Source organism: Xiphophorus maculatus, chromosome 18, assembly GCF_002775205.1.
Source record: "Xiphophorus maculatus strain JP 163 A chromosome 18, X_maculatus-5.0-male, whole genome shotgun sequence".
In the NCBI taxonomy this organism is placed as follows: Eukaryota; Metazoa; Chordata; class Actinopteri; order Cyprinodontiformes; family Poeciliidae; genus Xiphophorus; species Xiphophorus maculatus.
Window position 1 is genome coordinate 26,319,617 of NC_036460.1, and position 15,758 is coordinate 26,335,374.

The 15,758-nt window shown below is 41.0% G+C and overlaps 1 protein-coding gene across 6 annotated transcripts in view; it reads left to right on the forward strand.

Moving 5' to 3' along the window:
* igsf9b (immunoglobulin superfamily member 9B) overlaps positions 1-15,402 on the forward strand; it is an 81,380-nt gene extending 65,978 nt beyond the window's left edge. Inside the window, exons 14-21 of one of the 6 annotated variants that reach the window (XM_023351728.1) lie at positions 1,917-2,143; positions 2,239-2,323; positions 2,423-2,587; positions 3,532-3,577; positions 4,277-4,363; positions 6,198-7,817; positions 14,258-14,388; positions 15,103-15,402. In XM_023351728.1, the coding sequence (XP_023207496.1) occupies positions 1,917-2,143; positions 2,239-2,323; positions 2,423-2,587; positions 3,532-3,577; positions 4,277-4,363; positions 6,198-7,817; positions 14,258-14,388; positions 15,103-15,308 (2,567 nt within the window). In that variant the 3' untranslated portion in view covers positions 15,309-15,402. Of the gene's footprint in view, positions 1-1,916; positions 2,144-2,238; positions 2,324-2,422; positions 2,588-3,531; positions 3,578-4,276; positions 4,364-6,197; positions 7,818-11,093; positions 11,140-11,959; positions 12,071-14,257; positions 14,389-15,102 lie in introns of those variants that run through there. The other 5 variants (XM_023351729.1, XM_023351732.1, XM_023351734.1 and 2 more) reach the window with 5 other exon arrangements.
* Positions 15,403-15,758: the final 356 nt, after the last annotated feature.

Below are 15,758 nucleotides of genomic sequence, written 5' to 3' on the forward strand. Positions count from 1 at the left end.
AGTGAATTTGCCTTTAATCTGAGTATAAATCCAAATGTTTTGTGAAGGCTTCATAAGTTTGTTACAGAACATTAGTGAACAAGCAGCATCAGAAAGACCTAGGAACATAGCAGGCAGTTGCAGTGGTTTTGTTTAATCAATCAGCTGTGAGAGTGTTGCAGTGTAAACCTAGCTAGAAATGGCTGAACACCTTTTTTTGTTTGCCAAAAATGTTTTTAGAAAAATTGAAAGAAAAAGGAAAGAACGTTTTTTTTTGCAGGTGACGCTGACAATCTCTGAATGCCGTGAGCTGTGAACTAGACGTTAACTGGGTACAAACAATTTAACTCCTCACAGCAGGAAAGGAACAGGCGTAACTAATTACATTAAAAATGTCGGCGTCCTATTTACATGTACGGAAACACCAAACGCTCAAGCCGTAAATAATCTCATTAGTTCCACCAGTTTGACAAGTCAACACGTAGGAGAAAGGAAAACTCTTCAGGAACAGCGGCGTGTTGGTGAAGTCGGCTGAAAATTACAGTGATTAAAAAAAAACAAAATCAGTGCAACCACTGAATTAACTGTATGCCTTTTTTGCTGCCTGTTTAGTGTCTGTTAAATGCATCCAGATGTGCAGCTTGTGAATTGTGAAAAACTACTATGAACAATACTTTGACCTCAAACAAACGCGTGTAAATTAATGAAATCACGTGTTGCAGAAGACTTGAAAAGCAGTACAAGAGAAGGTGCTTTTTCATCAGCTGTTGGGTAACGCCTCGACACTGACAGAACTGCTCTGTTTTATGTAAATGTACATTTAGTTGCATGTTGCTTGCTATGAAAGCTTGTCTTCAATTAACAATTGCTAAATGAGGCTTGCAAAGCACTGACCTAATTCTCACACTCGGATGACGTCCACTTGATGGCTGACAATGAATGTTAATTGGAGTGGATTATCCAATAACCTGCATTTTTATGTTATTTCTGGAACTTTAAATTAATATTTTTATATATTATATCACAAGGCAGTTGTTATAATACTTCGTATAACAGCTACGACAAACTGTTGTATGAGCTATTGAGCTCAATGCAATGCCATTTGGTTTGCTGTTAGCATACTTATGTAGCATCAAATGAGTAACCTAAAATAGTTATTTGAACATTAGAAGCATGTTGGTTGTTAGCAGAACCCCGGAACATAACAATAATCCAAAACATAGAAGTAAACATGTATATTTTTGTTTTTTGAGTTCATTTAAATCGCTTTCTTTGCCAGGGATGAAAGAACTGAGGTTTAGTAGTATTTCTTTATAAAGGTGCTCGAGCTCTTTTCCATCTAATCTCTAAAATCTGAATTTCTGTCTTAGAATAAACTGGTTTTCCTAAACAACTTTGTTTAAATCAGATGCAGAAATGAAATTTTTTTTTCCTGGAGAAACTTTATTTGCTCAGAATGCACCTTTTCAGACATTATGAGTAGAGGTGTGTCATTTTCAGTTTTCTATCTCTGTATTTGATTACGGCTTTAATCTGCTGAATTTTGTCCAATTCCAATTGACTTCTATGTCTATTGAAATTTTGGAACAAGTTTCTGTTCTTCTAACTTTCTTTTTAAATGCCTTACAGATGACAAAAGACAAACTCTAATTTTTTTTTCTTTCAATAAACACTTAAACTCAAAACGTGTGTTGTTTACAACATGAATTACCCCGTTAGATATGCTGCGTTCATGAGGGAAAAAAGACTTCTGATTGCCGTATACCAATAAATCTAAAACTGTCTTTGTCCAATCGCCGTCCAAGCAATCGGTATTCATTAGTTTGGAGTCTTTTATTAAACATTAAGGGTGTGATATTGATCTTAGTTGCTCTTCACTTGTTTTTAAGATCAACGTGTCAGTTTTTCCCTTTCTGAACTGGCATTGTGGCCCACAGGCTCTCCTCTGGGTACCGCTGAACCTCTGGTGCTTCTTACTCCACCACGGTGCCTCACAGCCAATCGCACGCAGCACGGTGTCCTCCTCACATGGCTCCCCCCAGCCAACCACTCGTCCCCCATCGACCGATATATCATGGAGTTCCGCCTTGGGGAGAGGTGGGAAGTTCTCGATGACTTGATTCCATCCACCGAGACCGAGCTGGTAGCGAGAGACCTCGTTCAGGTGAGTTAGACGATCAAAACGGTGCTGCGCTTGTCTGTTCCTGCCACCCAGCTGAGACATACACAAATGTATCTTTGTTTTCATTGCTCCAACAGGAGTCCTGGTACGAGTTCCGAGTGATGGCGGTCATGGACGACCTGATCAGCGAGAGCAGCAACGTAGTGGGAGTGTCTAGCACAGGTCAGGGGTTTTTACAGAGCGGTGCTATGCCAATCGTTGTCGATCGTTTTTTGACCTTTCTGCACTTCTGATGTCTTTCCGTCTCCTTGGCGGACTCAGCAGACCCCTTCCCTGCTGCAGAGTTGCCTGAAGAGGGGCTGGCACGGCCTGTGGTGGCAGGCGTCGTGGCGACCATCTGTTTTCTGGCAGCGGCGGTGCTGTTCAGCACGTTAGCAGCCTGCTTTGTCAATAAACAACACCGTCGAAAACTTAAGCGTAAACCAGGTTGGTCTGTCTTTACTAAGTCAACATGCATTTGCCCTTGTGATGTTTCCTCCAAACTCTTAGAGAGAGACAACCAGAAGAACCCATCAGATTGTTAGTTCCCAAAACCACACACTAAATAAACTCGTAAAAGCACACGAGGGGTCACTGAGAACCCACCAGACTGCGCACAGGGTAAAAAGCTTGTGGCATCCAAATGACCCCGTCTCTTAAGACAGTGGGAGGGTTAATCATTTTTGGATATTGCTGTCTAGACTTTAACCGGTTGAATTTCTCAAGTGTAAGGAAATAATGTATCCTCGACACACTGTATCGAGGTGGATTATAAAGCTGATCTTTGAGTTTTAATTTTGAACATTACTACAGTTTAGGGTGGAATATCAGCCAAATACAGCTCTGGAAAAAAAATAAGAGCCCACTGCAATGAACCATATTGAAAACCTCATGGTTATTCCACCAAATATCGATTTCTGAACTCTTCCTAATGTTTCTAAGTGATTAACTTGTTTTCTTTGCATTATTTGAGGTGTGAAAGCACAGCATCTTTTTCGTTATTATTTTCACCATTTCTCATTTTCTGCAAATAAATACAAAAGATTTGCTTGGAATTTCAGAGACATGCTGTCAGTAGTTTATAGAATAAAATAACAATGTTATGTTAACAATAACATTCATTTTACTCAAACATATACCCATAAAAGGTAAAATCAGAAAAAGGGATCATTTTAAGTGGTGTCTTAATTTTTTCCAGAGCTCTATATTTCAGTAAATTCCAGGCAACTGATGATTATTTAAAGAAACTTTTTAGCTGTTTATGTTACCCACTTTACGTTATCTATATTTACATTATCTTTATTTTCAGCATAGAATGTTATTTTCCCTTTCTGTCCAAGTAATTTGTCCTGCCAAGCCAATGTTGAACTTAAACCCGTTTGTCCTCGCAGATCCTCCCTTGTCAGTGACGCACTTCAGGAAAAGCATTGAGTCGCCGTAAGTAAAGAAATCTCGAATCCCCCTTGGCCCCCTAACTCCTGCATTGCCGAGGTGGCAACTACTGTTCGTCTTCTCTTATACCCAGTTGTCTCACCATGCATGCACAAGGCATACAGCTGAAAGTCACTCCAATATCGATTCTGATTACGACACGGTGTAAATTGAGCTTGAGTTCCCATGATGACGTAAAGTTTCTTTTAATGGTGCGGAACAACATTTACAGAGTCGATCCCCAACAGAATCATGGGCAAATTAAATCGAAGCAGCAAAGTTAGCATTTTAAGCACAAGCTGCTGTATGTGTTTTGACTTCTACCTCATCTGTGTCGTTAAACCTCGAACCGCTGTCTGCTTTTTTGTTTCTTTTGTTTTTGTGCATGATTGTTGTGTTTAATGGTCTCGTTTCTTGTACAGTATCGGCTCCATGTGTGTATTTGTCAGTTTGTAAATCTTGTGCACATGTATGACTGCATTTCGAACTCAAAACAAGGTCCTTTCTGAAAAATAATCTGTTTTCCAAAGTTTTTATTACCTTTTACATAGACCAAAAAAAGAGAGAAATGATCGGTTTCACTTCCCTTTCCTTATATTTACTTATGAAAAGGTGAAGGCAGGTCTGGCAGTTTGCACCTAGTCCTTCTTTCAAATAGCACAGTTAGAAATGAACCAGGCCCATGTTGTTTGTCTCCCATCGCAGGCCTCCTCTCACCCCCTTGCCAGGGGTAGAGCCCTGCTGGGACGAGCCAGCCAGGAGCAGTTTCTTGCCCCCACCGGCCAGCCCCCTGTGAGTGCCTGCCTGCACAAAAATACAGAGTGTGCTGCCCTGCACTGGCTTGGCTGCATGGTTACAGCATTGCATAGAAACGTATCATTTGACGGTGATTTCTTTTAGTTGTAGTGGAGCATTTTTACTGGCATATTTGCATGTACAGCCCCTTACATCACGAAGGGAAGGAATTGCATTAGCCACGTTGCACGAACAATACAGAACTGTGGGTATGGACTCATAATTTTAAAATTGATTTCAAGATTAAATAGATTTCCAAGATTTCTGTCCTTATCAAAACTTCAAAGAATCGAGATGGAGCTAAAACCCTGAATGCTCTGTTTTAAAAAATGAAACGAACGACGTCAAAACCATTTCATTAACTACTTTGGTAGTTTTTTTTTCTCCCATCGTTGTCTTTTTAAACGGTTCAGTGCTTCACAAGCAATATGTTGCCCAAGGTTTTCTGTACAAATCTTCAAAATCCATAGATCCCAGTAGCCAGATGTCCAGACTCAAGAAAGAGTGGTAGATTTGGAGTTGACCATTACCATAGATATCCTACGGTATAATTTAAACATAGAAACATTTGCTGAAGCTAGCCCTGATGTTGATTGCCAAGTTCACAAAAAATGTTTGTGTGGAAGAAAAGTATGAATTCTTGTGCACGTGGCCATACAAGACAACAAATATTAACATCGTTAAAAGAATAACTTAGATCTTTGCACAATGTTTTAGGTGTGAAAGCATTGCCAAATCTTTTTCCCAACTAAAAGAGAGTCACCTCTGGTATATGTGTGTTAAAGTAAATATAACTTTTTCTTGCAATATAATAATCTTACTCTGAAAAACTTAAGTGTTTAATTCATATACAGCAAATCAGTGGGGAAAAAAATCTTTATTTTTTACACAAGTACTGTTGCTACCTTTACGTACACCTATAGCTCCTATAAAGTAGTTGTAACTGAACTATTGAACATTGTCATCTTTGTTGACAAAGATGACAATTAACTCAAAAGATGTGATGAGAGCTATCACAAATGTACACTTCCTGTATGTTTCCAACCCTAACAATTTAATCTTTTTATATGTCAAAGGCCCTGGGAACAATGTTACATTACATGGCATTATGAACTATTTGACACAGTATAATAAATAAAATATAAATAAAAATCTATTTGCCTCTTCTAGATAACTTTAAAAGATTCAATGAACACAAAATAAGCCTTCGTCTGTAGCAGGTTTGTACAAGCTATTAAAAAAGCAGCCCCAACATGTGTGGCACCAGTTTAGTAAGAATGTATTCCTTAATTTTCTTATCAAAAACACATATTCAAAGGTTATAATTTTCTTTTTTTTCTGTGTAAGATTAGGCAACTTGGATCTAAAAGGAGAATAAATCTCACATCTTTAACAGGAAGTCAAATTAGTGTTGAGGACACTGTGGGTATCGGTGAGCTTGTGCAATAAATGTTATGTACGCCGTCTCTAATGTGGGTAATAAAGGCGTGGTCAGACATCATTCGCCTCTGTCTCGTCACCAAGAAGATGTTGATTCAATGGATCTGTGGTATGGCTGCCATGGTTGCATTACTATTTCTCCTCTCATCCCACCATAGTGGCCCTATCAGGACGCTGCCACCGCCATAAACTGGTCATTATCGTAATGTAGTTCATTATGGCTGCCTTGGTCAAGTGCTTCAGCTTTGTTTTGTCTCATCCCTTTCAGAAAGCGCAATCATGCGGACTAAGTTGCAGCATCAGATACCTCTTTCAACCCCAGTCCCCTCTGAGCTTTAGCAACGTGCTAAATAAACCCAACACCTTCAGTCTGCGTTTCTCATTCTTTCAGGTTATCGTCGGGGAAGATAAGTCCAGAGAGCTCCCCTCCGTCCCGGCCCCGCTCTCTGTCGTCCGAGGGTTCCCACGGCCCGGGCCTGTATGTCAGGAAGCTGCCCAGCCCTCAGAGAGAAAAGGACAAAGAGCTCTCCTTCTACAAGAAAACCAAGCGTGCCATAGCCAGCAAGAAATACAGTGTGTCCAAACACGAGGCGGAGGTCACCACGCCTATAGAGCTGATAAGCCGAGGCCCTGACGGCCGCTTTGTCATGGAAACCAGCCCGCCTCACCGCCGGATCCAGGGCTTCCCCTTTGCGGAGGAGTCCGACATGTACCCGGAGTTCCGGCAGTCGGATGAGGAGAATGATTTTGACCCCGGGCCTCTGCCGCCTATCATGCCCACGCTGAGGCCCCAGCTGTCCCCAACGTCCTCCAGTCTGGAGTCAACGCAACCCCCCACCTACAGCCCCCGCCTGCACAGGCCCATGGAAGGTATGAGCTTTGCAGAGGGCAGTGCACCTTATGCCTCAGGGCAGGCCCCAGCCTCCCGCTACAGGGGCTTTCCCCATGGCCCTTTCTATGGGTATCTAGGCAGCCGTGCTGAATCAGGGATTCCACCACCATTCTACATGCCTGACATCAGCCCGCGTAGCTCCGCTCTGTCCTCACCCCCGGGCACGGCTGAGGGGCCCTTCGGTTACCCCTCCATCCCGGAGGAGAGTGAAGGATTGGAACACCATCAGTACACTGCCTCCGGCCATTCTCTGTCGCACACTCACAGCCCTCCTCCCCGCTCACCTGAGAGCTGGCAGGCTCACGAGTTACCCTTCCTGGGCCTAGAGGGCCCACGGTTCATATACCCACCTCACCATCCCTTACATCACCACCAGAACCTCCCCGACCCACCCCCATACCCTCCTCATACTCTCCCCCCCAGCCGCCTGCACCTTCCATCCCTGAAGGATCCGACGAGCCCCGGACTTCTGCAGCTGGAGGTCCCTTTGGGTCCACCAGGCAGAGACAGGCCCCCAGGGCCTCCAGTTAGGCGTTTAGCTATGCAACAGGCCCAGAGTCTCGGCCAGCTCAGACACACGGCCCACGGTGTGGGTGTACCAGTGTTGCCTTACCCTGACCCGGCAGCCCGCGCAGGGAGCCCAAGCACAGCCCCCAGTAGTAGCCCTCAGTCCTGGCTCAGCCCAAGGGCGGGGCGCCGGGCAGACCCCAGCCTACCCCCGCTAGTGCTCCAACCCTCCCGTCTGTCTCCACTCTCCCAGAGCCCTCTTAGCACCCAGCCAGGTTCCCCAGATATCCTAGTGAGGCCCCCCCCACGCCCCAGCATCCTCCGCACCTCTCGGTCTCTGGAGATGCCCGAGATCACCCTGCAGCCCTCGGCCACAGTTAGCTTCTCGCGGAGGTCCTCCCTGACCGCTTCGCCCACTCAGAGCCAGGGCGCCAAGCAGCCCAGCCCCGGTTACCCCATGTCCTATGCCTCCACCGCTGCCAGTTACCCCTCCCAGTCCCCCTCACCTCCTCCAGAGGGCAGGGATGTTTTTGGGCAGAGGCCATCCCAGAGACGGACAGAGGAGGAGATGCTACCCTCAGAGCCCTCCCAGCTCCAGATCTCAGCCTCAGGGTAGGTGATCCATTCCTGTAGAGAATAGTTCCATGTTGATTTTTTTAAAAAGGGGAGACTTTTCTCTTCGTCTGTTCACCTTTTTTATTTATTTCCAAATATCCTTTGCATTTATCCACACCTTTGCCTTGTGGTGTTTCCATTTAGCAATAATAAAGATGCATATTTACTTTAATATGCAGAAGGCATGTAATTGCATTTAGCACACACTGACAGTTTATAAAAACAACTGCTCTCTAAGTTGGAAACTTTCACATGTGAAAACCCAGTTTGACTTGTGGGTAATACTTCTTTCCTCATTATTGCTAATCCAAATGAAACTTTAAATAGTGGTTAAAATGTTGTTTTTTTAAGTTTTGATGAAACATCAAACTACTGACACTCAAAAAATTAACTATTTATGATTAAGAGTACAACAGATCAATAGCTTCAATAATTAGTGACAGTACGGATTTTAAAAAGACGAATTAGGTACTTTAACGTCTTTTTACTAATCACTACTATGTATTCATTTCTAGTCCTAAAAAATGTTTTTATCGATTGTTAAATAATAGTCAAACTATTCTGATTTGAGGTATTTTTTTCTTCCTTCTGCAGAAAAATTGCCTTTATTTTAATGACATGTTTTCAACAGACTTAGGCATATGGAGCAGAGACTTTGAGTTAATTTTTTAAAAAAAATTGAGATTACTTTTAGTCTTCTCAATCTTTAGCAAGTACAGAAGTTGTTGTTTTTGTTAATGCCTCTATAGGAAATCATCTTTATACAGCCAATTTGTCACCAGTAGTTTGTATTTTATCTATTTTTTTAAAACTAGAGTATTTTTATACACTTCATGAAAATACATAGTATATCTATTTTAATACACACATTATATAGAATCATCGTACAGACCATAATATATTTCAGACCTATATTTCTGCAGTTTGGTATGAATATTGAACTCAAGCACTTTTACCACCAAATGAAATGAAAATAAACAATACTTTGATTAGAGAAGAGCACTACCAGGCCACAACCTAGTCCCTTTTCTTCTTAACTCAGATATGATATTGTTTCATGTTCATGAGTGGCTCAACACAAATAATGCAACAGTGTCAGTCCAAGTTCTGGTGGCTCTTTCAGTGCTGACCCCTACTGGAATCCATTTCTTCCCTTCTTGAAGCTTGTGGCTTACAGATTGTGCACCCTTTTCTACCACACGTTTTCCTTCCACTCAACTTCTCCAACTTGAATACAGCACACTGTTAACAGCTGCTTCTTTAGCAATTACCTTTTGTAAAAAAAAAAAACAAATAAAAATTACCTTTCGTATCTCATCATCTTTGTGTATGGTGGGTGTCGGTAACTGCAGTATTGTTTGTTATTGTGTAAGCAAGAACGGAAACATTTCTGTAAAAACAAAATGGTATTTTAATTTCCCTTGTGCAATATTCCAATTTTAGGAGAAAATAAAAATGGGTTTTGATTATCTGTAATCCTTTACCATTAAAATGTGCAAGTAAAACGTCCGTTTCACTTCTGACATTGAAATGCAACTAGGCAGCCACTGTATAGCGTGAAAAATTAAGCACTTTATGCAACAACCTAATTAACTGGCTTCTATCTCACTTATTGGACCTAGCAACAAGGTTTTGCTAGTTTTATATCTTGTCCCGATTGTAGCAGCAGTATTCTTCTCCTAAAGAAGCATCTGGATGACCAAATTGTTTTTTTTGTTTTGTTTTTTTTCTAGAATGATTATTTTACACCTCTCATGTGAGCATTCAAGTGGACTGAAGCAGAAAATCTGAGTTCAAAGAATAACCTGCTGTCATCAAGTGGAGTTTTGGGTTTTGTTGAGCCAAGTTACACTGAGATAGCAAACCTTAGTTGACCTTGCTTTGTCAATAATCAGTGGTTTAAACTTACCACTGAAGCGGAGTTCTTTTCCTGCAGAAGGAAGAATAAAAGCCATAGTTACTTAAGTCAAAATAATTCATTTCATGCACAAAGAATTTAACTTCAGGAATTGGAGAAATCCATTTACAAAGTTTGTATTGGGTAGGTTCCACTAATATTATTTTTATGAGTCAAGACAACATGTCTGAGCGTGCAGCTGTTTAACAGAAGCACTACAACACATTTTTTCCCATTCATACATACATTTAGATAGATTACCCCACCTATAAGTGCCTTGCCAAAAAAAAAAAAAACAGTATTTTGGAGATTTTTCACATTTTACAGCCACAAACAACAGTGCATCTTATTGGGATTTTGTGTAAGAGATTGGGAGAAAGAAGAACGCACACATTTGTGAAGTAAGAAGATAATGACGCGTGATTTTTAACATTTAACATTTTTAACCTTGTGCTGACAAGCATCCCCGTAGCACAGTGCTGCCACCGCATTGTTCCATAATATGTTCAGTCATTTTTGTCTTCTGACTATTTTGAATGTAGAGAAGAAACTTAATATTTTATCTGATCTGATTATAGCACCTTATTCCATTACTTCTTTTTTTTTTAGACAACAGCAGCTTTCTTCTTGCTTCTGTATCTTAACTGTCAGATTTTTGCAGCGGCCATCTTGCAGTTGTCCAATCAATAGATTTTCCCCACCTGAGCTGTAAATCTCTGCAGCTCCTCCAGAGCTAACAGAAGCCTCTTGGCTGCATCTTAGCTCTTAATGCTTCACTTTCTTAGATATTTGTTTTAATGTTTTTTATCTATTTATTTTCATAGACTGTAATTGTGATCTCAAGACATAAAGGGCATAATAAATATAATCTGTTATAATTATGAGTTCGGGGGGGTGGCATTTGCAGTTTGCCATGCCTATTCCTTTTTTAGACAATGTGTAAGAGTCTGTGAAACACGGTAGTGGCAGCATCATGCTGTGTGGAACAGGCGGTTGCCATAACCACGAATCATTCTCGGTCCACGTTAGAATTTGCGCTTTGTGTTGATCACATGAAGTGCAAATAACACCCATTAAAGTTTGTGACAAAATGTGAAACACTAATGCAAAACCTGCAAGGAAAGATTTAGATTACAAAGCAAAAGAAAAAAGAAAACAGAATTTTTAGGTTTCCGTTTCCTTTCTGTGCAACCACCTTGAGCCCCCTCACACGCACCTCACCGACTAAGACGCTACGCGGCCAGAGCGGAGCTAAAGCAGCGGGGCAGACTCACCGCTCCCTCACTACCACTGGCCGCCGAGGGAGGGTAGCTTGTAGGGCTGCTGCTTTTGTAGAGGGTAAGGGTCTTACCTGATTTGTTTTTGATTGATCTCAGCTATCTGGGCAGCGTTGTTGTGACCCGGTCCCCTACGCCGCAATAGGTAAGGGTCGGACCCATGTCTGAGCGGGGAGGGGTCAGCAGGGGGAGGGCTCTAATCACTCTCTCCTTTAAAGGGGAATCGCTTTGGGTTGTGCCTCTGTGCTGGATTCAAGTGAAGAACAACTAATGGTAAAAACGCTGACTCTGCAGGACACATTTGCTCTGTTAGCCTGCCGCGGCGCAGACTGTCGTAGCTGAGCTTGGAGAGTCGCTGCGAACCGAACAAAGCATTTGGTCTCTCACGGTTCGGATGCACAAATCAATCCCTGCAGTGAAACAAAAAGGGAGAAAACAAACAAACAAACAAACAAACAAACAAACAAAAGGCTTGAATCAATAGAGGATGCACTTGAAAGACAGACTGGAGAAATTCCCCTTTAAAGTTTTGTTCCATGTGCAAAATGCCATGCATGCATTCTCTAAACTTCTCTTTTTCCGACCAAACAAAATAACAACGATTCTCCAACTAAATTCTCTGTTACATCTGTTGTCCTCAGTGCTTTCGTTCTCTCTGTCATGTGACTCGCTCTTTAACGACCATTTCCTCTTCCTGCCATCTCCTCCCGTCAGCATGGTGAAAGCCTCTGTACGCAGTGTTCATGTTTATGAAAGTGTGCCGTATTAGTGGGGTTTTTTTGTTTTGTTTTTTTAATGGAAATGTACTACATTGTTTTTAACACACCGTGGCCTCCGCAAACAGTCGATCTGATTATGAAAATTACCTTTTTTTTTCATGTACGGGACTGTTTTGTCAGATTTGTCTCCTCTCCCCGTCCTCCCCCCCCCTCTCTGCTAATGCCTCTCAATCTTTCTCTCCACAGAGGCAAATGATGGACAGCGTCTCTAAAGCTTTGTGTTCCTTTTCCCTTTCTGACACAGTACATGTTTGTTTTTTGGCAAAAAAAAAAATACATATCTATATATATATAATTAATTAAAAAAAGCTAATTGCAGCATTATGTCAAGTTTTTGAAAATTGTTTGTATCCAGACATGTAAAAATAAAAAATGTATGAGGTTATGTAGCTTTATATGTGTGTGTTTTAATGACGTGTAGCTGTACAGAGAAAGTGAAGATACTTGAAATTGGTATGATTCTTTTCTGTGCTTATCGAAATGATTATTCTTCATTGAACCTGGCATGTATCCCTCATGAAATGAAAATAGTTCCTTTTAATTTTATTTTCAATTTCTATCAGAAAAAAACACAAAAAAAATGATCTATTTGAAGGGGTTGGCAGTCTGAAAGCGTCAAAGTGTAAAGTTTCCTGTTAATAATTTGTGAGCTACTTTTTTATTGAAGTGTTTCAGGTTTATTATTTGCTATGCGACTCTCACTCAGCTACTCATTTGCAAAACTAGAACAAAATCTGCCACTAAGTACAAAGTAGCTTTCATATTTCTACTTGTCAGGGCTAGAGGGACTTATGCGAAATTATACCCAATTATATATTCACGCATTGCCAGTTTCTCCCTTTCTCATTCCATTTTGTGCCAATAAACAAACCCTATATAATATATTGCCAAAAATATTTCCTTGTTCCTTCACTGCGCTGTGAACTTTAGTGGCAATATTGTACTTAATCGGTACGGTTCATATTGTAGCTAAAACAGTTAAATTCTTCTAGGTGTTTTTTCTTTTCATTAAAATTAGGAGTGTGTTTACAGGAACTTGAGAGCTTTCTTGAAGAATTTCATTAGTGAGGTCAGACAGTGATGTTGGACGTGGGACGCCACAGAAATCCAATCTGTGACGCTTTCTATTAGCTATTAGCCAATCTCAAGGTCACGTGAAGTTCAGAAGTCTTCAGTAATGAATTTGCAGCAAGTTGGAGATCCATTGATCCCACTTTCTGATTTTACATAATAACAGCTGTTTCCAGTTTGCCAAGGTGACACCAACAGCTGACCGTGAGATATTTCGTAGGGAGGAAATTTCACAGCTAGACTTATTTTACGCTGGCATTCTCTGAGCTACTGACCTTACCCGTTCTTTCACAAAGGTTTGTAGATACAAATTTGGCCATTACAAATAGGTAAATTGCTGCGTCTCAGTTAATCTTTCTTTTTAGATAAGTGTTGTAGTACATTGAAGAGATAAATAGTCACAAACTGGCAAAATCTGATGAAATCTATTATGTATTTCTGGAAAATCTTGCAATACACACCAGTCAGTTGTTGGGTCAGTTTCCCCTTTCACTTCAATCCAGTTCAGATGACAAAAAAAAACAAAAAAAAACAATTCACTTTAACACACATCAAACAGATCTTTAAAGTCCTTATTCTAAACATAATAATACCTATTTTTAAGCGTTCGACACAAAATTTAAAGAATTTTACTTCCAGTTTCCTGAGCTGGAAAAGTCCAAAATTTCTTGCATGTTGATGTTCAGGAGAGCCAAACTCTGATGACCATCTGCACATGGGTAGAAGCCTGCCAACCCCCCCCAAACTGCAGTGTGTCACATATTGTGGTTTTGGAAAATTGAAAGAGAAATTGTAATGTTTTTAATTCCAAAAATTATTTTCATTTTCTGAGTTTATACAGCAAAAAAAAATAAATAAAAATCAATGTTACCCATATTTCTGAAGCAGCCACCACTTAAAGATCCAAAATAACTTAAATGCTACAATCTTTTCTCATTTGGCACTAAAATAATAATAGTACAAAAGATTTAAAAATGTAATTATGATCCCTAAAATTGGAGTCAAAATAAAAATTTAGGACAAGTACGGGTCCAAACATGTGACCTGAACTCCTTAGGTTGGATCTTTAACGTCGTGGCTGTTTGAGAGCAACAGCAATTTCACCATCTCCACCTCCTGTCAACAGTCCTTTCTCTCAGTTTGTCTCCTCCATTTTTTCCTCTCTCCTGTCTTAACTTTTATCATTCATCAAAGCAGATAGAGACTGGAAATTCATCATCTTAGTGAAACAGCTCTCAATAGACGCTCAAGTGCTCATCAAACTCATGCGATAGCAGCTACTGAAAATAGCAATGAAAGCGATGTTTTGTCTTGTTTGTTGTTGTTTTTTTTTTGTCAATGAGACGTCACTGAGCAGACCGCTGGATTAATCCGGAGCAATGCATGCTGTGCTGTCTCTTCTCGTCCTCTTAGGGAACCTCTAGGTGCGTCTAGTGATACTGCCGGGTCTGAGAGCTTACCAGCACTGCTACACCACTGCATAGCTAAAGCCAAGGGAGTGGCTGCCAATAATAATAACAACGCAACATCTGTGAGGAGAACAGGTTCGTCTGAGGATTTCCTTCCGGTTTCACATCTTTAAAGTTAGACTTTCGTGGGGGTGGTGGTGGGGAGGGTTGTGCCAATTCAGTGTAATTTGTATTCATTATCAACTAGATTTACACCATTATTACAGAAGTGTGTAAAATAGCGTTTAGTAACAGATAATTAAGACATTCTTCAATGGAGTCCCTTTTAAACAGGTCAAATATGCGACGAAACTATTCAAATGAAAATTAGAATCTATGTGGGGCAGCAAGTCACTTTTTCCTGTCTCTAAATGAACATGAACTTGATTTCTTTGCATTATTTGAGGTCTGAAAGGACTGCATCTTTTTCGTTATTTTGACCGTTTCTCATTTTCTGCAAGTAAATATCTGCATTTTACTCAAACATATACCTATAAAAAGTAAAATCAGAGAAACTGATCATTTTAAGTGGTCTCTTAATATATATGTGTGCGTGTGTATCATTTTTCTTAGTTGTTGCACTAGCGCCCCTTAAGCAATTGGAGACCTATGTAACCATCTATTTGCCTGATAGCAAGATAAGAAACCAAAAGAGAGCAACTTTCGTGGCTACACAGTGGTTTGTTTACTTGTATGACGTATAGATAGTGAGAATGACCAAAGTGTGAGTAATAAATAGGGTTACAAATTGGTCTGGAACCGTATTCTGGGAGTGTGAACCAGTGTGTGCTTCGTCTGCCTCTCTTTCAGGTGTGTCTCCCTCTCAGACCCCGCAGCAATCTCAGACACCCCAAGAGGGAGAAGACCTCAACCTTCGCAAAAAGAGTAAAAAGCAAAACAAGAGCCCTTACCGCTACTTGACCTCCTTCCTGCAGCGTAGGCCGTCCGAGGAGGACCAGACAGGCATCCTGGCCAGTGCAGACTCTGAGGGCCCGAATTATGGAACTCTACGCTGACCCGTGTGCCCCACCAAGCCATTGGACCCAATTAAGCTGGCCCCTCATGGAAGCGAAGTCCAAAACACCTCAGTTCTCCGCCCACCTCCCCCCCTGCGCATCAACAGCGACAAACAAAGGTTTCATACAATCCGTACAACTTGATGTGTCTGAGGAGCCGCGAACTGGATCCTCCAGAGGCTGGAAGCCTCATCTGAAGACAAGAACAATGACGATTTTTTTTGTTTGTTTTTTTCTGAGGAATTTCACTTGAAAATGCTCTGAGAAATATATAATGTATATAACTAGTAAAACAAGGGAATTAAGCTTCCTCTTACAGTAATAAGGTGTGTTGGTTGAGTATGACACAACACGTTAAAAAAAAAAAAAGATTTTTCCACTCACTTATCATTGAGGGTTCATACCTTTTAGGTTTTTCAGTGAAACAGTGTACTGTTAAAGCCTGGTGCG